General features: G+C 38.8%; 1 protein-coding gene across 1 annotated transcript in view; it reads right to left on the bottom strand.

Moving 5' to 3' along the window:
- Window positions 1-231: 231 nt before the first annotated feature.
- PPP2CB (protein phosphatase 2 catalytic subunit beta) overlaps window positions 232-27,256 on the bottom strand; it is a 35,785-nt gene continuing 8,760 nt past the window's right edge. Inside the window, exons 2-7 of the mRNA XM_019801339.2 lie at window positions 13,069-13,278; window positions 11,360-11,533; window positions 8,341-8,430; window positions 8,065-8,226; window positions 6,293-6,411; window positions 232-1,034 (exon numbers count right to left, since the gene is read on the bottom strand). Coding sequence (XP_019656898.2) covers window positions 962-1,034; window positions 6,293-6,411; window positions 8,065-8,226; window positions 8,341-8,430; window positions 11,360-11,533; window positions 13,069-13,185 — 735 coding nt within the window. The 5' untranslated portion in view covers window positions 13,186-13,278 and the 3' untranslated portion in view covers window positions 232-961. The remainder of the gene's footprint in view (window positions 1,035-6,292; window positions 6,412-8,064; window positions 8,227-8,340; window positions 8,431-11,359; window positions 11,534-13,068; window positions 13,279-27,256) is intronic.

A 27,256-nucleotide genomic window follows, 5' to 3' on the forward strand; every position in this document is an offset into this window, starting at 1 on the left:
AAGATAAAATATATTTTGGCTTTTAAAAGATTCTTCCTAGCTCTAGAATATTCTACAATTTTAGCATACACTCCATACTGAATATATTAATACAAACTACCTAGTAAAATGTTTAGAGATAAAAATGGTTTCTATGGTCTAAAAGTTACCAGCCTACTATTTAAGATTTTCTTCTGAATATAAGCCTTACACAAAGAACATTACACTTAAATTATCATCTCAACACAACTCTTTATCACAGGTCAAGAGGCTTTATTTTTTATTTTAAGAGGTTTTATATCAAGTGTCAAAATAGCAGAACTTCATTTAGAGCATACCACAGTAAATCAATTTGTTTAAAATGGAAAGTTTATTTGCTTAGTACACCAAATAGGATGCAAGCACTGTCATGACAAATATACAGAAATATGCAGATCAACATAAAACAGTAATTTAGTTTAAATGAAGGGAAACCTTTTTAAATGTTATGACAACTTACTCCCAAGAATCTTTTCTTCAGTTAATTTAACTATACATTTCAATAAAATAAAGGGTAATGGATTAAGTGGAAGTTAGCTTGTGACTTTTTCTTAAAAATAAAACTCCAACTCTATCAATCCATGCCAGTTACACTATTAACTAAAATTTCCAAGTAAGTGCAAAAGGAGATGAAGGAGTTAGTTACCTTTTTTGCTTGAACAGTCCAGAGGATAATGGTTACTACAAATACAGCAGGCAAACTGTTAAGACTGACGGATCTAGAACATAGTGTTGTACTAAATTTCAGTCTCCAATTGTGCTAAATGCTCATTAGTATGGCACATTTTGGTCCATGATATGGTTTAATGCCAAGACAGATCCCAATTTGTTACAGAAACACATACATTACTGCTGCTTTTTTTGTTTTGTTTTTAAATATATATATTTTTAAAAAGCCAGGTATACTTCCACATACAAAGGCAGGTTTTTTCCCAGGAGGAATTTACAGGAAGTAGTCTGGGGTGCGCCGGGTAACATGAGGCTCTCCACGACGAGGTGCTGGGTCAAACTGAAGGCTATAAATGGCGGAAAAAAAAGCGAGTAGTTAAAGGATTTGAATTTGCAAGCAGATCAACAAAGAATAAGACGCTGTAGGAGAAAGACCAGTACTGATTTCCCGCTTTTACTATGTTTACGACTGGAATAACCCTGGGCGAGTCACTGCAGGTGTGTTCTTCCATAAAACTATCAAACAGCTATGGTGAAAACTGAAGCAGACCAAATGTCTGGGTCAGTGCCCGGCATAAAAGATTTGCGATATAATTGTCAGCTGAATGAAAGTTGTGAGCGTGGACATGTTTGTTTTGTTCTAGATTAGAAGGGGAAAGCATTTAGTCTTTCGTGATTAAGAATGATGTGAGGGGCACCTGGGTGGCTCAGTCGGTAAAGCGTCTGCCTTTGGCTCAGGTCACGATCTCAGGGTCCTGGGATCGAGCCTGTGTCCCACTCCCCACTTGGCTCAGAGTCTTCTTGTTTCTCTCCCTCTGCCCCTCCTGTTTGTGCTCTCTCTTAAAGAAATAAAATCTTAAAAAAAAAAGGTGTTAGCTGTGGGGTTTCTGTAGATGACCTTTATCAGGATGAGGAAGTTCCCCTGACTAGTTTGGTGAGTATTTTTATTATTAAAACAAATGTTTTTCCTGGCTTAACTGAGATGATCCTATGGGGTTTTTTTTGTCCAATGGTTTATTGCTTTGGTTTTTCATAGTTTTTTTTTTTTTTTTTTTAAGATTTTATTTATTTATTTGACAGAGATAGAGACAGCCAGTGAGAAGGGCAACACAAGCAGGGGGAGTGGGAGAGGAAGAAGCAGGCCCACAGCAGAGGAGCCTGACGTGGGGCTCGATCCCAGGACCCCGGGATCACGCCCTGAGCCGAAGGCAGACGCCCAACGACTGTGCCACCCAGGCGCCCCTGGTTTTTCATAGTTTGAACCAACTTTGCCGCCTCGGGATAAATCACACTTGGTCATTGTGTATAATCCTGTTTGTATATTACTGGATTCAGTTTGCTAATATTTTGTTACAGATTTTTACAACTATCAGCATAAAGAGTATTGGTCTGTAGTTTTCTTAAATTGTCTTTGATTTTGGTATTAGGGTAAAACGGGCCTCAAAGAATACATTGGGAAATGACCCCCCCTATTCTATTCTTAGTCTCTGTGAAAAACTGGTGTTAATTCCCTTTTAAACTTTTAGTCTTTTCATCAGTGAAGCCAGCCGGTCTTGGGAGCTTTTCTTTGTAGGAAGTCTTAAAATATTTATTTATTAAAATATTTAATATTTATCAATATTAAACTATTAATATTAATTCAACTTTTTCCACTTGTTCCAGGTTTGTTCAGATTATCTTACTCAATTTTGGCCATTTGTCTTTCTAGGAATTTGTCCAATTTATCCAAGTTACCTAGTTTGTTGCCATACAGTTATTCACTGTATTCCCTTGTAATTCTTTTTATTTCAATAAGGTCTGTAGCGATTTTGGTAATGTGAATCTTCACTCATTTTTGTTTGGTCAGTCTGGTTAAGGCTTTTTCAATTTTGTTGAAAAGAACCAACTTCTGGTTTTGTATTTTTTCTGTTTTTCTACTATTTCATTTATTCCCACTCTTTATCTCCTTTCGTATGTTTGCACTGGTTTTAGGTTGCTCTTTCTAGGGTCCTTGAAGTGTAAAGTTAGGTTACTGACGAGATCTTTCTAAAAATCTGATTTTTAATATAGGCACTTAGTTATATATTTCCCTGCAAACAATGCTTTCATTGTACCCCGTAAGTTTTGGCACATTGTATTTCATTTTTATTCATTTATTCAAAGTATTTTCTAATTTCCCTTATGATTTATTCTTTGACTCAGGTCATTTAAGAGTGTTAATTTCCACATATTTTTACATTTTCCAGTTTTCCTTCTATTTCTGATTTCTAATTTCATTCCATTGTGTTTGGAAAACATACTTTTGTATGACTTCAATATTCTCTTTTTTAAGGGGGGCAGAGGGAGAGAGGGAATCTTAAGCAGGCTCCATTCCAGTGTGGAGCCTGACCTGGGGCTTGATCTCATGACCCTGAGATCATTATCTGGACACTTAACTGACTGAGCCACCCAGACACTCCTCAATATTCTGAAATTTACTGAGGCTTGTTTTATAGCCCAGCATATAGTCATTTTAGAGAATGTTCCATGTGCATTTGACCAAACTGTATTCTGCTACTGTAGGGTAGAGTGTTCCATAAACGTTAAGTTATAGTACTTCTCAAGTCTTCTATGACCTTGGTGATCTTCTGCCTAGTTCTATTATTGAAAGTGGCATAATAAAGTCTCCAACTACTGTTGAATTGTCTATTTTTCCCTTCAATTCTGTTCATTTTTGCTTCATAGATAAGAGTGTTATGTTTATAACTGGTATATATTCTCTTAATGCTCTGACTCCATCATTGTGAAATGTCTTTGTCTAGAAACAATTTTTACTTTGAAATCTCTTATCTGATTATTAGTATAACCAGTTCAACAGCCATCTGGTTGCTGTTAGCATGGTTATCTGTTTCACGTAATTTACTTTGAACCCATTTGTTTTTAATTTAAATTGTTTTCAAAAGTAGACATCATAAAGCTGAATCTTAAAAAACAAAAAAACAATCTGATAACTTTTGCCTTTGACTGCATCACTTAAACCACTCACATTTAATATTGCTATGACTGGATATATACCTGCCATTTTCTTTGTCTTGTTTCTTGGTTCCCACTTTAACTGCTTTTTTATTAAAAGCATACTTCCTCATGTGACATTTAAATTCCTTTAATAACTTTATTTTCCCTAAGTTATCTTATTGGTTGCTTGAGAACTTAAATATACAACTTAACATATGGGATTCTGCAGATTTATACATTCTAGTCAATTAAGAGAAATTTACTCCTGTAACAGTAACTCCTTTCCATTTCCTCTTTTGCTACTGATGTTATGTTAAAATCCCCAAAATGCATTGTTATAATTACTCCTTCATACAATCTCATGCCCTTAAAGAAGCTGAGAAAGGAGATCAAGTGTGTATAGATTCTATTATATTAACCTTCTCATTTTTATTTTCTTCATATTCTTCCTCTGGATTCAAGTTATTAAGAAACACATATGCACGACAGTATCGTAAATGACAGTGTAACTATATCTTCTTAACTGATTTAAAAAACCAGTTGCAAATGGATGCAAAAACAATAAGGATGTTATTTGTAGTACAGCTGAATTTTTAAGAATTTTAACAGACAAAAGAAGAGCCAAGAAAAGTCTTGCTGGGATCACAGTCAACACTGGGATACAAGACGACTGTGCATGTCTATTAGCTATACCCACCCTAGGAACAATTAGAGTAGCATTTGGGGCATTCTTGAAAACATTCCCAAGCCACACACACACACTATGTCAAATAGTTTTACCCCCCAAATTCATGTCCATTCAGAACCTCAGAATGTGGCACTATCTGGAAATAAGGTCTTTGCAGATGTTAAGCTGAGGTCATACTGGATTAGGTTGAGCCCTAAATTCAATCTGGTGGTATTGTTTTCTTTCTTTCTTTTTTTTTTTTTTTCCTCTTAGAGGATGAGCAGGGAGGGGCACAGGGAGAAGAGAAGAGAGAATCTCAAGCAGGCTCCATGCTCAGCATTGAACCGAACATGGGGCTCCATCTCACGACCCCAGGATCATGACCTGAGCCAAAATCCAGAGTAAAATGCTCAACCAACTGAGCCACACAGGCGCCCCACCAATCTGATGGTACCTTTATTAAAGAAGAAACAGACACACGGGAGAGCGCCACACGAAGACAGGGACTGGGGTGATGCATCTACAAATCAAGGTTTGTAGGAGCCACCAGAAGCTAGGGAGAGGCAAGAAAGGAAACATCACCCTGCCAACACCTTCATTTGAAACTTCTAGCCTCCACAAATGTGAGAATAATTCTGTTAGGGCAACCACTTTGTGGGAATTTGTTACAGCAGCCCTAGGAAACTAACACGTAGATTAATCAACAAAAGGCTACATAACCCTCAATGATACTAGGGGTTTGAACACAATCTCTAATTAAATACTGGCTAATCAAGTTACTCTGACCCAGGAGCAACTCCTACGAAGCCAGGCTTAAAATCCCAATCACATACATCTCTGACAGTCTGGAAAATGACACTATGGGCATCCTTAAGGTTGAGCCCTCTCAGGATTAATCAAACAAGGAAAATCCAAGGTACTAGTGTGCTTGGTTCAACTGTGAGCCAAAATGTAAATTCCTTCAACTCTGAGAGCAACTTCTTAGCCACATACATTCCCAGTGATCTTACTGGATTAGGGTGAGCCCTAAAATTTCAATGACCAAGGAGGCTTGAACACAACCTCTCACCAATAAGTGGCTTGTGCCCACCCAGAGGGAACCTCTAAATAACTCTGTTGTTTAGTTAACAGAGGCTAAAGATTAAAACCAGGAAAAAATCTGAGCAGGGCCCAGAGGAGAATGACTGTGGAGTAGTTTCTGGTCAGGGATCTGGAAAGATGGGGGAGGGAACAGGATATGGCTCAAAGTCCACAGACTGTTATTACTGAGATTTAGTACATATTCTAGAATGTCTTTCTCTATGGGCTGTATAATTTTGGACAATATTCAAAAACCCACAATGATTGTTTAAAATAACCCTTCAGAGGCACCCGGGTAGTTCAGATCATTAAGCATCTGCCTTCGGCTCAGGTCATGGTCTCCAGGTCCTGCCCGTCGCTGGACTCCCAGCTCAGCGGGGTGTGTGTGTGTGTGTGTGTGGGGGGGTGGTGGGTGTGCCTGTGGGTGCTGCTTCTCTCTCTTCCTCTCCCCTGCTTGTGCTCTCTCTCAAGTGAATAAATAAGATCTTAAACAAAACAAAACAAAACAAAACACACCAAAAACCTTCCAGTTAAATGACTGTTTCTGCTGGGGAGAGGGTCTGCCATGTTCCTCATTCCACTATCCCAGCAGCAGAAATCCTCTAATTTTAATAAGCTACATTTAAAATTTTCTTTTTTTTTTTTTTTTTTAAAGATTTTATTTATTTGACAGAGACAGCCAGCGAGAGAGGGAACACAAGCAGGGGGAGTGGGAGAGGAAGAAGCAGGCTCATAGCAGAGGAGCCTGATGTGGGGCTCGATCCCATAACGCCGGGATCACGCCCTGAGCCGAAGGCAGACGCTTAACCGCTGTGCCACCCAGGCGCCCCTAAAATTTTCTTTCTAAAAGCAATTATACAATTTAAAAAATTTTCAGTTACTTACAAGGAGTATTTTAAAGTGTCATCTAATTCCATGATAGCAGCCTGGTTCCCACAACGGTAGCAGTAATTGGGTGCACTGAAAATGGTAACCACATTCCGATCATGACACCAATTGTACCCCTGCAGCATTAAAAAAACACAAAACATTTCACTGTAAAATTATCATCTTGACATGGGTCAGTTTAGAAAACTAAATTCAAAATTACAAATATTCTCGGTGGAAATGTAGTCTTCTCTGCTCCCTTATAGGATATCCATCCTTCACACGGTGCCCCTGCACGGATAGTCCAGTGCTGGGCCCAGCGTAATGGGCCACGAAGCTCACGAATGGCGTGGTTCTGCTTACATCTATGCTTCGGCTCTTGGCTCGGATATGTATTAAAGTTTCTCCCACAATGATGGAAGATTAATTTTTCCTTATACCAGTTTTTGCTTTATATATTTTGAATCTATTCCTAGGTAAACACAAATTCAGAATTATTTCTTCCCTAGAGAACTGGGCTAGTTTTCATCAGTAATGACCTAATTTTTATCTCAGAGGCTATTCTGATGCTTATTAGCTGTACTTTGAATCATTATCTAACTGATATACCAATATACCATTTTCCCTCTACTTCTAGTCTCTAGTGTCATTATGTTTTAATTTTTATTTTTTTCATTATGTTTTAGATTCATCCCAAGTAGCAGATGTATTTTGATGATCTAATTCAGAGTCTCAGTATTTTAGGGAAGTAAAAATTTTCATCCATTCACATTTCTTATGATATAATTAAGTTCATCTTTACCATATGAATTTATATTCCTTATTACATGTTCTCACCCCTCCTGCCTCAACTGCCTTTAAGTTTTCTCTAACACCTTGAAGCTACTCCGCGATTTAAAAGAATAAAATTCTATTTACATTCCTTTAGTATTTATAATAGTAACATCATGGTAGAGAAATCTGGCAGCCAGTTTAACTAAGCTGATGCCACGAACAGTGGGGTAAACAGATTCCATGACCCTAATATGACGCGCTGAGAAGAATGTCACATCGTGGTGTGGGAACCCTGCCAAAAATGCATACCCTGAATCATAAGAAAACATCAGCCAAACCACAAGCGAAGGATAGTTCTACAAAATAAAACTGCCTGTAGTCTTTAAAAATGTAAAGATCATGCAAAACTAAATCTGAGGAATTATTTCCATACCAAAGGAGACTGAACACAGCACGATCCTGGATTAGATTATACATGCACATACACGGCTGAATTTTCCTATCAAGAACATTAGTGAGCTACTAGAAAATTCAAATGACGTGTTTAGATTAGATCATAGTACTGTATCAATGCAAATTTCTGGACTGTGATAATTACACTGTAGTAACATAAGAGAACGTCTTTATTTCTGCAAAACATACATGAAATTTGGAGGTAAAGGAGCACCATGTCTGCAACTGACATTCAAATAGCTTAAAAGAAACGTGTGTGGATGAAGGGAAGCTGGAATATAGAGAAAGAATGCTAAAATATGAAAATATATTTGAGAAATCAGTGTAGGATATAAGGGAATTTTTTGATAATATTTTTGAGACTTTTCTCTATGTCTAAATTAATTTCCAAAGTGGGTTATAATTTTGCTTTGGCCAACTAGTATTTTCCCCTATTTGCTAAAACCAGCTAAATTTTTTCTCCTTTCATTTAGGTAATAAGAAGGAAGGTTTCATAAAGCCTTATTACAGAGATATATATTTATGTGAAATAAGGATCATCATCTTGTAGGAAAAAGACATACCTCCATTACAAGTTGATGAGCTCGAGAAACCAGTGTGAGACCATTGGCATGGTTAAACGTTTCAGAAATGTCCTGTCCAAATGTGTAGCCAGCACCACGTGGTGAGATACCCCACCCACCACGATCATCCGGATCTGACCACAACAGATCACACATTGGGCCCTGGCCAAGAAAATTAAGTACATGTTATAAATTATTAATGGTCAAGTTTAACTAATTTGGCTTTGCAACAATGTGGTTCTATTTCTTTCTTTTTAAAATTAAAATTAAGTTTACCTCATGTGGAACTTCTTGTAAACGATCCAAAGCTCTTATATGATCCAGTGTATCTATGGATGGAGACAGGCCACCGTGGAGGCAGAATATCTGTGATTTAAAAAAGTCAATAATTATTAAATGCTGAAAGTTAATGGGAGAATAAATAATGGTTACAAAATGTAAATCTTCATAGCTCTCCTTTTCAAAATAAAGTTTAATAATATTCACTGTGGAAAATCTGTAAAATACCACAGAAAAGGGAACAAAAATCACATTATTACAGGGAGCTATTGATACTTTAAAATATTTCTTTTTTCCTTATAATCCTAAGTATTTCGTATAGTGTTTTTCTCCCTTCTCTAGTGAATGGGATCTCCTTTCTTGTGACTCACCATTACATTTTCTGGTAACATTTACAATTTTTTTGTTTCTCTTACAGCAAGGACACTACCAATTCCTGTTGCTCGCTCCGACAGTTTTTCAGCTTTCTTAAGAGTTCTGAGTACATAATCATGTTGTTAGCAAAAATATTTGTTAATTTCTTCTCAATGTTTATACCTTTAATTCTTTTTAATGCTCAGTGCACTGACTAGGTGTCCCTAAACAAAATTGAAAAATACAATTTTTCTGTTTGTTTTGGGTAAAATATCTATTCCCAGACCCATCCTCTGGGTAGAGATTCTGGATCAGAGAGAACAGTAATACAAATTTTAGAGGGCATTTTTTTCAAGATTTTGATGAGGTTTCTTTTTTTTTTTTTTTTTTTAAGATTTTTTTTTTATTTGACAGAGATAGAGATAGCCAGCGAGAGAGGGAACACAAGCAGGGGGAGTGGGAGAGGGAGAAGCAGGCTCATAGCAGAGGAGCCTGACGTGGGGCTCGATCCCATAACGCCGGGATCACACCCTGAGCCGAAGGCAGACGCCCAACCGCTGTGCCACCCAGGCGCCCCTTGATGAGGTTTCTGATGTTTTGCTGATTAAGTATAGCCAGCATAAAAGTTTCTTTATTCAGTTAACATTATTTTATTTTACTAATTACTGAGTTTTATTTTTTGGTGCTTGCCACGTCTGGTTTGGTACTGAGGTTATACTAACCTTACAGAATGAATTTTGAAGCTCTTCATCTTTTCCTAAGCTCTAGAACACAGAAATTACGTATGTTCCTTAAAGGTTTGGTAGAATTTGCCTAGAAAACTATCCAGACCTGGTTACTTTTCCAATTTTTTCTAAGTCTGGTAGTTTATTTACATTGGCCTAATTTCTTCAAAAACTATTTTGCTATAGTAAATTTCATCTTTTCAAGTGCAACAGAATAAAGCTGTACCCTATGTTACTGTGATACGTAAGCACATCCATATTGACAGTAATGCCTTATTTCTCATTCCTAGTGATTTTTTGGTATCCATTTGTGTGTGCGGTTTGTTTTTTTTTTAAAGATTTTTTGGGGGTGGTGGTGGAACAGAAGGAGAGAGAGAATCCTGAAGCAGATTCCCTGCTAGCTTGGGGACTTGATCCCAGAACCCTGACATCATGACCTGAGCTGAAATCAAGAGTCAGATGCTTAAACAACTGAACCACCCAGGCACCCCTCCATGTCTGCTTTTGTCTTTAATCCTATAAAATAAAATATTTTACTATGGCATTGAGTTAAGTATTTCACATTTCCTTTAATTTTTCTAAAAAATGACTGTGAGACTATGCATCCTTGCATTTCATCCCTGTTTACATCCAAAAATTTTGGTCTACATCATCCTTTCACTGTCATTTAATTTGTGAACTTTTGTTTTCTTCCATTTTAGCCAAGTCTAGGCAAAATATTATCCCTTGAAATTAATTACTTCAGTGTCCAATATCATGGCTGGGAAAATGTGGACTGTCAGGACCACATAGAAAAGGCTGTAACCAACTTATGAGTGGATCTATTATGTTCGTAACAATTCTGGGCTTTTATACAGTTTAGGAATTGCAGACTTGTACCACATATCATTTATTTTTTGGTACTGTATGTTTCATATTTAAAGTTAAATCAGTTCATGTTCACAGGGGGAACATCTTTTAGAAACTCAGATGACAGAAACTTGCACATTTTCTTATATTTTTGAATGTTTTACAGTATGTCTATAATACTCGTTACAGGTGGAAACAAAGCATACACTTCTTAATGAAGATGTAATACACAATATTACTGCTTGCAATTACCATGAAAATACGAATTAAAAAGTTATTATTGGGGGCGCCTGGGTGGCACAGCGGTTAAGCGTCTGCCTTCGGCTCAGGGCGTGATCCCGGCGTTATGGGATCGAGCCCCACGTCAGGCTCCTCTGCTATGAGCCTGCTTCTTCCTCTCCCACTCCCCCTGCTTGTGTTCCCTCTCTCGCTGGCTGTCTCTATCTCTGTCGAATAAATAAACAAAATCTTTAAAAAAAAAAAAATAAAATAAAAAGTTATTATTGGTAACCAGCAAACACTGTGTATATGTATGGAGCTCATTTTAAAAAACAGCTTTGCTTTACTAGTATTGTACTTCAGGGTCTTAAGCATTTATTTATGATATTTATTTATTTATTTTTTTTTTTTAAAGATTTTATTTATTTATTTGACAGAGATAGAGACAGCCAGTGAGAGAGGGAACACAAGCAGGGGGAGTGGGAGAGGAAGAAGCAGGCTCATAGCAGAGGAGCCTGATGTGGGGCTCGATCCCACAACGCCGGGATCACGCCCTGAGCCGAAGGCAGACGCTTAACCGCTGTGCCACCCAGGCGCCCCTATGATATTTATAAATAGAAAATCGTATTGGCAAATTCTTTGGCAAAAATATTTACACACATATCTGAGAACAACAGGGAAATCTGGTCAAAATGTGCATAAAACTTACCCTAATTCTCTATTCTGAAATTTTAATTATAAGGAAAAGAGGATGAGAAGGCCAAGGAGATGCAGAAATCATGTCATGTAAATTTAAACCCTAAATTACTAATAGAAAATCTTCTCTTACTTTTATTCCTCCCCCACCCACCATAAAAGCACATACATACCTGTCCATCTACTAAAGCTGTAAGTGGAAGATAATCAAATAGATCTGTAAAATATTTCCAAACATTGGCATTTCCATACTTTCGTAGACATTCATCATAAAAGCCATATACTTGGGTGATTTGTCGGCTTTCGTGGTTTCCTCTCAATATAGTAATGCGTTCTGGATAACGCACCTGCAGGAAAAGCAAAAGAAATTCATGGTACAAAGTGTATTTTACCAGTGTTTTATTAAGCACATTAACTTCTGACCCATTTCTTTAAATGGTTACTCGTGTGCTGTTACATTAAATGCTAATTCTTACTCAAGAGTTAAAAATTTTCTCATTCATTATTGACTGACCTTTGAAATATTTATAGTCCTCTGTCTTCATTACTATTTAAACCACCCTCATTGGAACCCTTACTGATATCTATGTTATTATAATAAAATTGTATCTCATTCTTGGTCTTTAATATCTTCTTCATCCTCAAACCATCACCAGTCTTCTAGGTCTTTCCAGAACACTATGTCTTATTGCTGAATGGATACTGATGGTCAAAGACTTGGACCTGAGACAAACTCCTTTATACACTAAGTATGTATTTGCTAACAAAAACAGGCCCTTGCCAAATCTGGACAAGATTTCAAGCGTATTTAGAGTCTCCTTTTCATAACAAAACACAGAGACATACCTTACAGCATACTATTTGGTTAGGAATGTGTCTGATAAGAAGTATGAAAAAGCAGCAGATTCTGTTAACCAAAATAACCTAAAAGCTGCAAAGGCATACTTCAATTTATACATATTTACTAACTATCCAATATGTGCCCAAAATTAAGCTGTTTAAAGCTAGGTGCCAGGTCCACATAAACATAATACATGACTTCTGTTTAGGCACTCATCTCACCAAGGAGGTATGAGACGTAAATAATACAAGGTAATAAGCCACTATGTGATATATGTAAGCGGTGGGAAAATAAGTTTCCCAGTAATTCAGAATAGAAGGAATAAGGCTAAAATGGTTGAAGGCTTCAAGAAAGATGCAGGATTTAAGTGAGTCTTTGCAGAAGGGGTTAGAAATCAGAGTAACCTTCTGGGGAAATCAGATAAGAAAGTAATGAAGACAGGCAGAGCACTGAACTCTTCGATCAGAGCTAGAGTTTATGCTACGAAACACTGGCAGGCAAATTCAGGCTACGCTACAAAGGGCCAGCCAAGGAGTCTGAGGCAATATGGAATCTCTGAAGAGTTTGGGGACAGAAAAGAACAAGTGTTAAGTAACAGAGATTAAATCTTGAAGCATACATATATAAGACAGTGTTGAAGGGGTGAGAAACATTAGTTCCCATACTCTTACACTAACTGAAGCTGTGAAGTGATGAAGATATGAATTGTGTGAGAGAAAAAAAGAAACAGGAATAACAGACTTCTCGAGGCAAGAATTAAATTGACTGTATATGAGGGATACCTGCCTCAGTAAAAATGGTTCCAAGACTTCAAGCTGTAGATTACCCAAGGGAGTGATTTACCAGAAGTTGGCAGGACGCATTAAATGTATAATTTTCATTTCTCTCTCTTTTACAAGATGTAAAACCAACTATTATATTTTAAGGGGCTACAAACTGAATGGATCATAAAATATAACAGATGATATGCAATACTGCTATCCTTGCCTTCTGCAGGTTTAAAGCCTGAAAAAAAATAAAACTGAGTTTCATTCATCATACCTTTAATGCCACAAGAAGAGTCACAGTCTCCACTGAGTAATAGCCTCTGTCTACATAGTCGCCCATGAACAGATAGTTTGTATCTGGTGATTTTCCACCAATTCTAAAGAGTTCCATAAGATCATGGAATTGACCATGCACATCTCCACACACGGTAACAGGACAACGAACCTCTTGCACATTTGATTCTTTTGTTAATATTTCCTTAGCCTGTTAAAAAAAAAAAGAAATGAAATCATTAAAAGCATCGTTTCTTGCATATTAAAAGAAAATACTGGGGAAAAAGACACCTGAAATGAGCCTTAGAAAATCAACACTAAAACCACAATGAGATACCAGTTTACATCTACTGGGACAGCTAAATTTAAAAGGGAACAAATGTTTCTGAGGATGTGGAGAAATTGGAACTCCCGCACACTGCTGGTGGGAATGTAAAGTGGTACAGCTGCCGCGGAAAACAGTCTGGCGGTTCCTCAAAACGTTAAACATAGAATTACCACGTGATCCCACAATTCTGTTCCTAGATGTGTGCTGAAGAGGCATGAAAACCCAAGTTTACACGTGTTCACGGCAGCTTTATTCCTAATAGCGAAAAAGTGGAAACTACCCAAATGTCCAATGAGTGATAAGGAGATAAATAAAATGTGGTGTTACTCGTTCGACAGAGTATTATTCAGCAATAAAACTACTGATAAACGCCACAACTCTGAAAACACTGCTCAGTGCAAGAAGGCAGTCACAAATGGCCATATACACTATGACTCCATTTAAGGGAAATGTCCAGAAGAGGCAAATATACAGAAAGATTAGTGGCTGCCTAGGGCTGAGAGGCCTGGGGGATAAAAGCTAAGAGGTACAGGGGTTCCTTCTGTGGGTAATGAAAATGCTTTAATATTGTGGTGATGGATGTACATGTCTGACTCTACTAAAAACCAGTGAGCTGCATACGCTACACGAATGCATCGCACTCGTGAGGAATACATCAACAGGAATTCTATCTCAAAAAAGCTGTTTTTTGGGGGGCACTTGGGTGGTTCAGTCGGTTAAGCATCCAACTCTTTTTTTTTTTAAAGATTTTATTTATTTATTTATTTGACAGAGATAGAGACAGCCAGAGAGAGAGGGAACACAAGCAGGAGGAGTAGGAGAGGAAGAAGCAGGCTCCTACCGGAGGAGCCTGATTGTGGGGCTCGATCCTATAACACCGGGATCACGCCCTGAGCCGAAGGCAGACGCCCAACCGCTGTGCCACCCAGGCGCCCCTAAGCATCCAACTCTTGATCTCAGCTCAGGTTCTGATTTCAGGGTTGTGAGTTCAAGCCCTAAACACCAAACTTTTTTTCCCCCAACGAATAATCTTAATTTGCATTTAAAAACAGGGTAATTAAAGTTACAAATCAGTTATTCAAATTTTTGGGTAAACAAACACCTTCTTACACCAATTCATGGGCTAACCTTCAACCTCCTTATTCCAACTATTTTATGTATTACTCAAATTAGCATATACCATCAGGAAGCCCTGAAGGACAGAACTTTATTATATAAACAACGGCAAATTAAACATACAGACTAAATTCCTTACACCTCATCTACCCAGCAACTTTGTCTAACAGAAAGAGCCCAGAATCAGAGAAAATTTAAAAAGGCCTCTGAAGTAATAAAAGAGATTGTGATAAAAGTCTATGTAGCACCTCCCCACCAATCTGCCAGAACAGTCTCCTAGGCCTTCTTCTGGCCCTGTCATGTGCAAAATTCTAATAAGCTATTTATAGCTTCCAGATGTACGGCAGATTAGGAACAGAAAACCATGGCGAACAAGAGGTAGAACTGGGACCAAGAATAAGAAACAACCCGAGGGTGAGGGTGATAGTAGAGAAAATGACACGGCAACAGAAGTCAAACACAAAGGATGAAACTTAAAGCAGGACCGAGTAGAGGAGAGCTGAGACTGGTAGGAGAGTAGAATTTTAGGGGCATTTCTCTGCCTTGCCAGATGGGATCACCTAAAGAGCATTTAAAAACATGAATTTTGGGTTTCTATGCGTAAGTTCCTATTGGTCTGTCTCTGTCGACAGACTTTATTTACCATTCTTGCTAATGGGTATGAAACAGTATCTTTTAATTTGCACCTCTAATAGATATACTTTTTTAAAAAAGCAGTTTTTGTTTATTGGTGTGTGTGTGTGTGTGTGAAATGCCTAACTCACAAACATAGGCTATTTGGTGGTTTATGTTTTCCCTCCTTATGGTCTGCGCTGCTTCGGTCTTGTTTTAGAAACTGTTCTCCTGGGCGCCTGGGTGGCTCAGTAGGTTACGCGTCTGCCTTCAGCTCAGGTCATGATCTCAGGGTTCTGGGATCGAGCCCTGCATCTAGCTCCCTGCTTAGTGGGGAGTCTGCTCCTGCTCCCTCTGTCCCTCCCCCTGCCCTTGTGTGCGTGGTGTCTCGTCTCAAAGAAAATCTTTAAAAAAAAAAAAATTGTTCTCCAGACAGAGGTCAAAGAAGGCATTCCTGCATTTTAATCCCAGTTTTGTTTTTCACACTTAAAACATGTCTTTAACTCAACTGGAATTTGTTATATAATATAATGTAGGGTTTCATTTTTTAAAAAAGATTTCAAGTTATCTCTACACCCAATGTGGGGCTGAGATCTAGAGTCCCATGCTCTTCTGACTGAGCCAGGCAAGCACCCTGTGATTCATTTTTACTTTATTTTTCCTAATGGTTAGTTAGCTGGCTCAGCATTATTTATTTATTTATATAGTGCCATCCTTTTGTAAAGACCCATGTTCTGTTTCCTGGTTACGCTCAGGCCTTCTTAGGGTAGGGTATACCCTCTCAGACTCCCTTATAATTCTTTTCCTGAAGATGCTGCCTGTCTTTTGAATTGTACTGCTCTCATCACTGATGGTGCCCTGAGCTGGCCAGAATCTAAGCTGAAGCTGTGGACCTGCCTGGCCCTCCCTCTGAGCCCGAACTATGCCAAGCTGCTGCTCTACTTCCAGACATGGACGGAATGCCACATGGTGGGATGGGGGCTCTGGCTTCCTGAGCAGGGGCTGAAGGAGGGATGTGTAATCTGGAAACGGGGGAGTCATCTCAGGGAGTGCACCCTGACTAGGGGGAGACACAGAAAGAAGGCAACAGGGAAATAGCCAACCTGTTTTTTCCTTTCATGGACCTCTCTGAGGTGTTTGTCTAGATTCAGCAGAAGCCCGGCCTTCCAAGGTAATACATCATGTTAATCACCCTGCTTCACAGCTTTGTTGCCTGATTTTATCCCTTCCCCTTACCTATTTGGGCTTGCACAGTCCCAGAAGAAAGTGTCAGCGTCTTTTTTTAAAGATTTTATTTATTTATTTGACAGAGATAGAGACAGCCAGCGAGAGAGGGAACACAAGCAGGGGAGTGGGAGAGGAAGAAGCAGGCTCATAGCGGAGGAGCCTGATGTGGCTCGATCCCATAACGCCGGGATCACGCCCTGAGCCAAAGGCAGACGCTTAACCACTGTGCCACCCAGGCGCCCCAAATGTCAGCATCTTAATCCTTGCCTCAGATTCCTTCTCACTGGTCTACTGTCCATGCGTCAGTAGAGTCTGATTTAATTACAGTGAGAAATCATGGTAACTGGGAAGTGAGGCTCCCTTCCTTATTCCTTTTATTCAAAATCATCTATTTTTGATCCCTTTATTAAGCCTGCCATATGAATTTTTTTTTAAGATTTTATTTTATTTATTTATTTGACAGAGAGAGACACAGCCAGCGAGAGAGGGAACACAAGCAGGGGGAGTGGGAGAGGGAGAAGTAGGCTCCCAGCAGAGCAGGGAGCCCGATGCGGGGCTTGATCCCAGGACTCTGGGATCACGCCCTGAGCCGAAGGCAGACGCTTAATGACAGAGCCACCCAGGCGCCCCTGACATATGAATTTTAAAACTAATTTTGTCAAGGCCTATTAAAACTTTGTTGATATTTTTGACTCAAATAGATTTCCTTTATTCTTCAATTTCAGAATTGTCTAATAATGTCTACTTGTTGCTGCTGCTGTCAGATGTAATCCAAAGTAATTTATATTTGATATATGCTGGGATTTTAAAAATATCTCTTATGCCAGATTTTTACATAATACCCTTATAACTTGGAATACTGAAAACTTTAGTTTATAGTCTCTTGGATTTTTCATACCTACTACAGAATGACAATTTTGGTCTTTCCCTCTATAATTACTAATGTCATAGTCTGTTTGGCCTGTTGTAACAAAAATGCCATAGGCTGGGTAGCTCTGGAACAAGAGAAATTTAATTCTCACAGTTCTGGAGTCTCAGATCAAGATTTCCTGAAACTTAGTAAGATCAATCTTCTTCGATCTATAAATTTCATAATTTCTTAAGGTAGGGGAAATTTTAAAATGATAAGGATTAAGGAATACACTTGTGACGAGCAGCAGGTGATGTATGGAGTACTGAGTCACTATACTGTACACCTGAAACTAATATAACACTATGTTAAACCGGAACTTATAATTAAAAAAAAAATTAAAAAAAATTTTTTTTTAGAGAGGCAGGGAGGTGGGGCAGAGCATGAGGGAGAGAGAATTTTAAGCAGGCTCCACACCCAGCATGAAGCCCTGTGTGGGACTCATCTTACACCCTGAGCTCATGACCTGAGCCAAAATTGGATGCTTAACTCGCTGAGCCAACCAGGCACCCTTTCTTTTTTGCTGTCACTTGCATTCCTTGTGATTACCTTAAGTCTTAACTTTACGGAGGCAGTTAGATTTTTTTCTGCTACAGCTATTCTGCTTTTCTTGTTATTACTACCACTGGTTTTGCCCTCATTTTATTTCTAAATATTCAGCTCATGCTATGCTTTTGTTTTTAATCTCCTTTAATTAATCCACAACGTAGTGAGTTGCTTTATAGCTTGGGCACACCTGGGTAATTTCTTTCTGTTCCTTAGGATAAGGTCTGCTTTTTAAAATCTTGGGTTCTATGTATATTTCCTGAGCTATGTTCCTCCCTTGCTTGCTGCTGTTTGCTTGCCATGCTGTTCTCACTTTCCTGCCGAGCTACCACTCTAACCCTTGTACTTACTCCAGCATATTCTGTGGCATTTATTAACTCCCACTCTACCACATGTGAGACTGGTTTGTTTTCCCCCAACGAACCTCAGGGTAAGTCAAGGTAGTTAATTTCAATCCTTCTTTTTGTAACCAAGAGAGGGGGTGAGAGGGCTCACAAGGGGGGAGTGTAGGGTCTAGAATGCCTACAAACTGTATTCACTTCTGAGGATTTTTAAAGGGCTCACTCCATTCCCAGAGGGGAAATACTCTCAGACCTTGGACATGTTCTGCAATCAACATGTTGTCTTAGTTTGGGCAACCTTAACGCATTCAATTCTGCCCCTGTCATTCCCCATTTCTTTCCAATAGCCATTTCCATTATTTCTCAGACAAAAGGAATGAGCTCAAGATCCCACTTAGCTGTCTCTTTTCAGACATGCTGGGATATCAAAGAAAACCCGCTGGGTTTTGCTGGCTCACCCACATGGCTTGGAGTAGCAGGGTATAGTGAGGAGTGGTATCTCACTGTGTTACTCGGTGATCACAGCCCCGGGCTGTGCCTCTTTTCAGTTACTGATTATTTCCTGTCCTTTAAGTTTTTCCTGTTTGTTGTTCATATCATTATTAGAAAAAACAACAGTTAATTATCCATTTTCCTTGGTGTTGGCCAGACCACATCTGGAGTAACCTGTTGCATTAGGTGGTGAATAAAGAGGGGCAGGGACTACAAAAGTATGCTTCTTTACCATTCATGAGATTGGCAAAAATAACATTTACCCACTGTTAGTAAGGCTATTCTCTTGCCCTCTCTTCCTTCTTCTTTTTCTTTTTTCTTTCTTTTTTTTTTTTTTAGCAAGGCTATTCTCATACCCTACTGGTGAGAATACACATTTATACATCTTCTTTGGAAAGCAACTGACAGTAGCTAACAAAATGTAAAGTGATCTGAGGCAAAGACTGCCTAACCTCCATATCTATTCTCCTCTTCCTTCTTCATAATTAATCTAACTGCAGTCAAGGCAGCCATGCTCCCAGCTCAGACTATACACTTTCCAGCTGCTTTAGTTCAGCTGTAACAAATACCATAGACTAGGTGGTTTGCTTTCTTTTTCTTCTTTTTAAAAGATCTTTATTTATTTGACAGCACAAGCAGGGGGAGCAGCAGAGGGAGAGGGAGAAGCAGACTCCCCACTGAGCAGGGAGCTCAAAGTGGGGTTCAATCCCACATCTGAGCCTAAGGCAGACGCTCATCGGACTGAGCCCCCCAGGCGCCCCAACTAGGTGGCTTTCAGCAACAGAAACCGCTTCCTCATAGTTCTGAAGGCTGGAGAGTCCAACAGGAAGGCACCAGCTGACCTGATCGGTGGTGCGGCCCCTCCTGTTCTGCAGAGGGTTGCCTTCTTGCAGCATCCCCACAGGGTAGTGCGAGACACACATCATCTCTCTAGCATCTCTTCTGAGAAGGGCACTAATCGCATTCATGGGAGCTTAACCCTCATGACCATACCTCTGAAAGGTCCCACCTCCAAATACTACCGCATTGGTAACGAGGCTTCATATAAAAATTCTGGGAGGACACAGATATTCAGTCCATGGCACCAGCCTCTCACGCAGCTACAAATGGCCACGAGACTAAGTTCTGGTGAGATGTAAGGAGTGTTATGTGGGAACCAGAAAGTTTCCTTAAGGAGGGAGCATGCCCTTCAACACTCTCCACTCTGCTTCCTGGAATGTATATGTGACAATGGCTGGAACTCTAGAAGCCACGTCAGACCACAAGGACAACACCTGCTCCCTAGTAACAGCAGAGCAGAGTGCTGGAAGATGGAGCAGGCTGAAAAACCACCCACAAAGATATGTTGACTTCCTAATCACCAAAACCTGTGACTATTACCACTCATGAAAAAGATGTGATTAAGGATTTTGACAGGAGCAGCTTATCCTAGATGATCCTGACAGGCCCTAAATGAGGCAGAGGGAGTTTTGAGACAGACAGACAGACAGACAGACACACACACACACACATTTCCATGGAAAGACAGAGACAGAGTGAAGTGATGAGCCCAAGGAATATCAAGCCACCAGAAGCTGTAAGAGGCAAGGGACAGATTGTCTCCGAGCTTCCAGAGGGTGAGTTGCCCTGCTGACACCTTGATCTTGGACTTCTGGCTCCAGAGCTGTGAGACAATATACTTCTGCTGTTTGAAGCCAGCCAGTTTGTAGTAATTTGTTGCAGCAACCACAGAAAAGTAACACAGCAAGTGTGTGGTTTCCTAGCAACTTTGTAGAGCTACCTTATCACCCTTGGGAGTGCTTCTGATTTGCCTGTACATAAGAAAAATATAAAAACTGCAACTTTGGTTAAGCCCTTACTTTACGTTTTCTGTTATACATATGAAACCTAATGCTGATACCTGACATAAAGGGCATCTGATATTTAAATGAAAAAGGCAAGTCATAAAACTACTAGACGGTCACCTGCTAAATAAGGAAACTATTTAGGAGCTCCACTCCAAGAAGCTGCTCTACTAATTTTTAAATACATTAGGTCCTCCAAATAGCTGGTTTAGATCACAGGGGCAAAATACTTATAGCAAAGTCAGCCAAGTCCAGGGAAACCACTAATGCATCAGGGAGTAAAGAAGAAAATCCTTATGGAGTTTACAAAAGCCAAATCCCAAAGTCAACAGGATCCTATAAAATAGATTGAGAAAACAGAAGTCTTTCAAAAAGCAACATAACCTCCTGCAATGGAACTATCAACTGGAAAAAAAAAGTCAATGGCAACAAGCTCAAAATGAGAAAATCATTGTCATTTACTTTAGCAAGCAACAAGTCATTTGTTTTTCAAGTTAAATAGGACCGAGTAACCAAAATTTTGCAGAAAGAGTTAAAGGAATCCTCAAGTCATAGAATGTTAAGAATTTAACAAGCTAATCACATATAAAAATCCACTAAAGGAAACATTACTAAAAACAAAGGAAGAATTATTTAACATATAGTACCCTGTATGGGACAACATTCATCAGGCTGATAAACAATTCACTTTGATATGCACCATACATAGCAATTACCTGACACATCAAAATATTCCTGAATGTAATGTTCATGCATACATGTAACAAACATCTGTAAAGTGTCTGTTGTAGGCCAGGCACAAGAGGTAGACAGAAAAAGGTAAACTCTCTAGCATTAACAGGCTGACTTAGATGGGCTCAACCAAACAAAATAAAAACTTCTGTATACAAAAAGAGGTAAAGGAGAAGCCTGGAAATATATTTAGAACACACAAGATAACAGAAACATACTGACATCTACCACCTAAAGATATTTGTAGAATAAAGTATGTCTAAAAAAAAAATCATTGGCAGTCAATGTTAACATTAAGAGGTCAATTTTTGAGAAACCCTAAGAAACTGAGTATTTGGGAATATAAAGCTCTGAATTAGCCATCTTTGTTTCAATTGTTAAATGAAGAGGGGTTGTAATTATTTTTATACTAATTGACTTAACATGTAATTTAAAGTTGTATTTTCCGGGCACCTGGGTGGCTCAGTCGGTTAAGTGTCTGCCTTCGGCTCAGGTCATGATCTCAGGATCCTGGGATCAAGCCCTACGTTGGGCTCTCCGCTCAGCAGGGAGTCTGCTTCTCCCTCATATAAATAAAATCTTAAAAAAAAAGTAAAGTTATATTTTCCTGTATTATAACATCAAAAACTTATTTTTAAGTCTAGGTAGGGAGATTTTTTTTGTAACATTGATGGTTTTAATAGTTCCAAGACTTGTAATATTGAGACTGAACTTCATTTTTTTGAAATTTCAGTTTTAATTGCCAATACCGATCAATAATACAACCTACATAAAAAAAAGCTCTTTTCAGTCCTTAAATTTTAAGAGTATAAAGGGGTCAGGAGACTAAAATGCTTAAAAATTTCTATGTTAATGCCTCTGTTCTGCTGACCTACATGTAAGATAAGAGAGATCATGTAAAGGGTAAGTAGGGTCACATTTCTACAAAGACATGTAACCTATTCACGTCAACTTGTTTTCAGTGACTATCAGTGTCCTATTACAGTAATCCAAAGTACTGATGTTAGAATATGTAAAACAAATCACAAGGAAAGTCTGCATACACGTTGTAGAAATCACGAAGTCTTTATCTCCAGATTCATCTAATGTCAACTGGACACACCTAGCCCAGACTTTTAATTTGAAGTGACTCTAAGCAACAGGGACAATGGCAAGTTCTATTCCGAAAGAGTTGTTCTCCCCCGCATTCTAAAACATTTCCAAGGTATGATTTGACTGTGGCTCCACACACTCTTAATTTCTGCAAAATTTCCAAGCTGGGTCCTTTTGATTCTAGGCTACCAAATATTCTTTCATTTTTGCTTAAATTAGCCTGGAAGACCGTCTCAAGAGTTATGACAATTCAGCCCGTATTTTTTCTTCTCTTTGCCTATGGTTTAGTTAGAATGAGATTATATGTATAGAAATCTTCCAGGAAATAGGGACTCTCCTCCTGGTTCAAATCTAACTGTGTAACCTTAAAACTTCTATACTTTTCACTTTCTTCACTTAGACAAGGTATCTATTGGTCTGTAGTTCTAAAATGTGTAGTCCTAGGGTGCCTGGTTTGGCTCAGTTGGAGGGGTATATGTGACTCTTGATCTTGAGGGTCATGAGTTTGAGCCCAATGGTGGGTGTAGAGATTACTCAAAGAAATAAAATTAAAAAAATATGCAGTCTTACTGCATCATGCATACATTACATGCATACATTACATGTATCATCTGGAAACAGCTATTCTTTTCCAAACTGAAATTCTTTAAGGGCTGATTTTTACCTGTGCAGCAAATACGTTATTTTATTTACTTATCTAGTATTTAATATTATATTACTGAAATTATCCTTTTCTGTGGGGGAGGCAGAGAAGACAAACTGCAGGCTTATTTTTCTCACATTAACGAGAAGCCTGGAGGTAGGCATCCCTGGAATGGTGCACCTTCTCAAGGATCATCAGGGCAGCATTCCTTCAGTCTTCCCACCTACCTTCTTTGTGACCCTCAGTAAACTGAACTGCCAACTCATGGTCACAAGACAGTGGTGCATCTCTAGTCACTGTGTCTGGTACCCTATTTCAGCAAGAAGGCAGAAAGGACAAAAGACCGAAGAGTACAGGCTAGCCTCATCTATCCACCTTCTAAAACTTTCCCAGAAGTCTTGCTCAGCCACTCCTGTTACATCTCACTGGCCATCTGAGACATGCTCCCTGCTGCCCCAATGCATCATTGGCATGTGACGAGAATGAGGGTAGAGCCGCTGCAAGGTCAAATTCCAGTTAAATTATTAGTCATCTAATACAGGGTCTGACAAATAGCTCAAAAATGTCTAAAATCACAAATGAAACCACTTTTTACCAAGTTTACTCTGTAAGACAGCTTCCCAGTTTTGTTCAGGGAAAAAAAAAATACCGAATAGTACAAATCGGTAGAAGGTTCAGTTGGAGCTGGTGTCTTCTATTTATTACTATTTTTTAAATCAACATTCAGCTGATGGTTCCAACTCTGAAAAGGAAATCTGCTTGATATGCAACCCCTATCATTTACTGCCTTACTTTAAATATAAAAATGAAAAGCACCAAAATACAAATATTTTCCAATTCAATTGTTCTTTTATGGATATATGGTTATCTTAAACCAGCACAGATTTTAAAAAAACTACATGGATGGGTTAAGACAGGATACAGGATGTGTGTATGTTTCACAGTAATACTCCCTAAGCTTCTAACTACAAAGTAGTGAAGAAAATACTTTTTGGGGCACCTGGGTGGCTCAGCTGTTAAGCATCTGTCTTCGGCTCAAGGCCTGATCCTAGGGTCCTGGGATCGAGCCCCACATTGGGCTCCCTGCTCTGCTGGGAGCCTGCTTCTTCCTCTCCCATTCCCCCTGCTTGTGTTCCCTCTCTCGCTGGCTGTCTGTCAAATAAATAAATAAATTCTTAAAAAAAAAAAATAAAGAAAATACTTCTCAGGCCACTGTGATATCCATTCCACCCCTCAAATTTTCATCTTTACTGTACAGATCCATGATGTTTTTAAACATTTAGATTTTTTTTTAAAGATTTTATTTTTTTTTTTTAAATTTATGTGACAGAGAGACAGCCAGCGAGAGAGGGAACACAGCAGGGGAGTGGGAGAGGACGAAGCAGGCTCCCAGCCGAGGAGCCAGATGTGGGACTCGATCCCGGAATGCACCCTGAGCCGAAGGCAGACGCTTAATGGCTGCGCTACCCAGGCGCCCCTAAACATTTGATTTTTAACTCCCACCCTTTCTTCAGATTCCTGGTCACCAAGCAATCATATTACTGTGAGATCACTTTGGCGTGCCTTCAGGAAATTATGTGGTCTGACAGAAGTATACAGTTTGCCTGATATTTAAAATTCTTAATGTAAAAACCTTTGTGTGTCAGTGGGCCCCCAAACATCCCCAGGTTTGGTGGTGATTTGCAAGAAGACCAACACAACTCAATACAGAGTCATACTCATGGCTATGATTTATTACAACATAAGGATACAAAGTAAAATCAGCAAAGGGAAAAGGCACAGGGAAGCAAAGTCCTGAATAAATCAGGTGTAAGCTTCCAAGAGTCCTGTCCCCGGGGAGCCTCAGAATGCACTGAATGCCTGTAGCAATGAGTTGTGACAGAAGTGTGAAATGCTGTCTACCAGAGAAACTCAATAGAGACTTAGTGCCCAGGATTTGTAATTGGGAGATGGTAACACAGGTACCCTCTGCTTAAAGAGGGGATGGTGGGAGACCCTCCCCAAATTCAAGTTCCCAGGCCATCCAAAGGCGACCATGAAATGAGGCCTTTCTACAGACAATGGTCTCAGGGCTGCTATGTCAACTCTTTTCTGTACACTTTGTGATTCTATATGTAACGGTCATGAGTGATTTTTAATGTTACTCAGCACCCAAACTTTAATTATCTCTAGGATAGAAGACCAAGTTTAAACCTGTAAAGTGAGGGACTGTGGGGATGGTAAATGCCACGTGGCAGGAAGCTGTTACTGTTGCACGCAATGCCGTCTACCTATCCATTCAAACTTGTTTCCTTTCTCACCCATTTAAGACATATTCTTTCTTGCTGCTATGAACCAAATCTCTCTTAGGAAGAACACTGAGAAAACAAAAATTTGGGAATGACATCCACATAAATAGGATGAACTAACTATTTTCCCCTCTACCCATATTTTAGGAATAAAGAATATGCAAATGTACTAAAATTTCCTCCGTCCAACAGGTGACATTCTATTTTTGTGCTGGTGCCCATCACCAGAGCCATATTAATGAAAAGCTACTGAATTTGGTTTTGGCAGAGTCAGTATCCAAATTTTCTTTACCCTCTATTTACACACAATCTGCTCTAAAATATTATGGGTAAATTCATCAGAAGAAAGCCACAGAACAGACTGATCTGTGAAACAGGTGAGATTAAATGAAGTTAAAAATCCTACAGAGCTAAGTTAACATAAGTAGGGTGCCTTTCCTCCTATAGTTACAAGGTGCTTCCATAAATGACATTTGATCTATTTTTTAAATTCAAGTACAGTTAACACAGTACTATATTAGTTTCACGTGTACAACAGAATGATTCAGCAATTCTATACATCTCAGCATTCAAGGTACTCGTAAATCCCCTTTATCTGTTTCGCCCATGCCCTTACCCAAACCTTCGGTAACCACCAATTTGTTGTCTGTACTTAAGAGTGTTTTTTGTCTTTTTTCTTTGTTCATTTGTTTTGTTTCTGAAATTCCACCTATAAGTGAAATCATATGGTATTTGGTGTTCTCTGACTTATTTTACTTAGCATTATACCTTCTAAGTCCATTCATTTTATTGCAAATGGCAAGATTTCAATCTTTTTTATGGCTGAGTAATATCCCATTGCATATCTACCACATCTTCCTATCCATCCATACTGGACACTGCAGCCGCTTCCGTTTTAATAATGCTGCAATAAATATAAGGGTGCACAGATCTTGTTTAATTAGTGTTTCTGTTTTCTTTGGGTAAATACTCAGTAGTGGAATTACTGGATCATACGATGATTCTATTTTTAATTTTTTGAGGAAATGCCACAGTTTTCCACAGTGGTTACATCAATTTACATTCCCACCAACAATGCACAAAGGTTCCTTTTTCTCCACATCCTTGCCAACACTTGCTATTTATTGTGTTTTTGCCTTTAGCCAGATAGTTATAAGGTTCTTCCATAAATGATAAATGACAGCTAACTTTTTTTTTTTTTAATGCAAGGAAGTGAATCTTTCCTTTCAGTTCAGCAACAGTCAGGTGTCTGTATGCCAAGCAATTTCAAGCCTAGAAACATATATAAGAATAAATCATATACTCTGTTGAAATTAAAAAAGAATGAGGTAATGTGCATGTACATAAGTCAAAATATATTGCTCAGGGAAAAGTTTTAGGGTGTTATACCAGTGATCCCATTTTAATAGAAACGATATACCAAAAATAGGCTGCTCCCCAACACATGTTTTTCACACACCAAGAACAAGGTGTGGAAAACTGTCTCTGATGCAGGAGGGCAGTGGATGGGGAAGGTGGGTACAACAGTGAAGAGCATTTGTGTTCTTTCCCCCATATTTGTAAGATGTTTAAATTTTTACAAGTATATATCATTTTTTAAATCTGAAAAAATAATTTTTTTATTTTTATTTTTTAAAGATTTTATTTATTTGACAGAGACAGCCAGTGAGAGAGGGAACACAAGCAAGGGGGAGTGGGAGAGGAAGAAGCAGGCTCCTCAGCTATGAGCCTGCTTCTTCCTCTCCCACTCCCCCTGCTTGTGTTCCCTCTCTCGCTGTCTCTGTGTTAAATAAATAAATAAAATCTTAAAAAAAAATTCCAAATGGCAATAACTTAATTATAAAAACAATCACAGAGCTATATCCATACAATGGCATTTTATTCAGCCATAAAAAGGAATGAAGTACTGATATATGCTACGACATGGAAGAATTTTGAAAATTCTATGCCAAGTGAAAGAAGCCAGACATAAAAGACCACATATTGCATGATTTCACTTATATAAAATGTCCAGAATA

This window comes from Ailuropoda melanoleuca, chromosome 18 (assembly GCF_002007445.2).
Source record: "Ailuropoda melanoleuca isolate Jingjing chromosome 18, ASM200744v2, whole genome shotgun sequence".
Taxonomy (NCBI): Eukaryota; Metazoa; Chordata; class Mammalia; order Carnivora; family Ursidae; genus Ailuropoda; species Ailuropoda melanoleuca.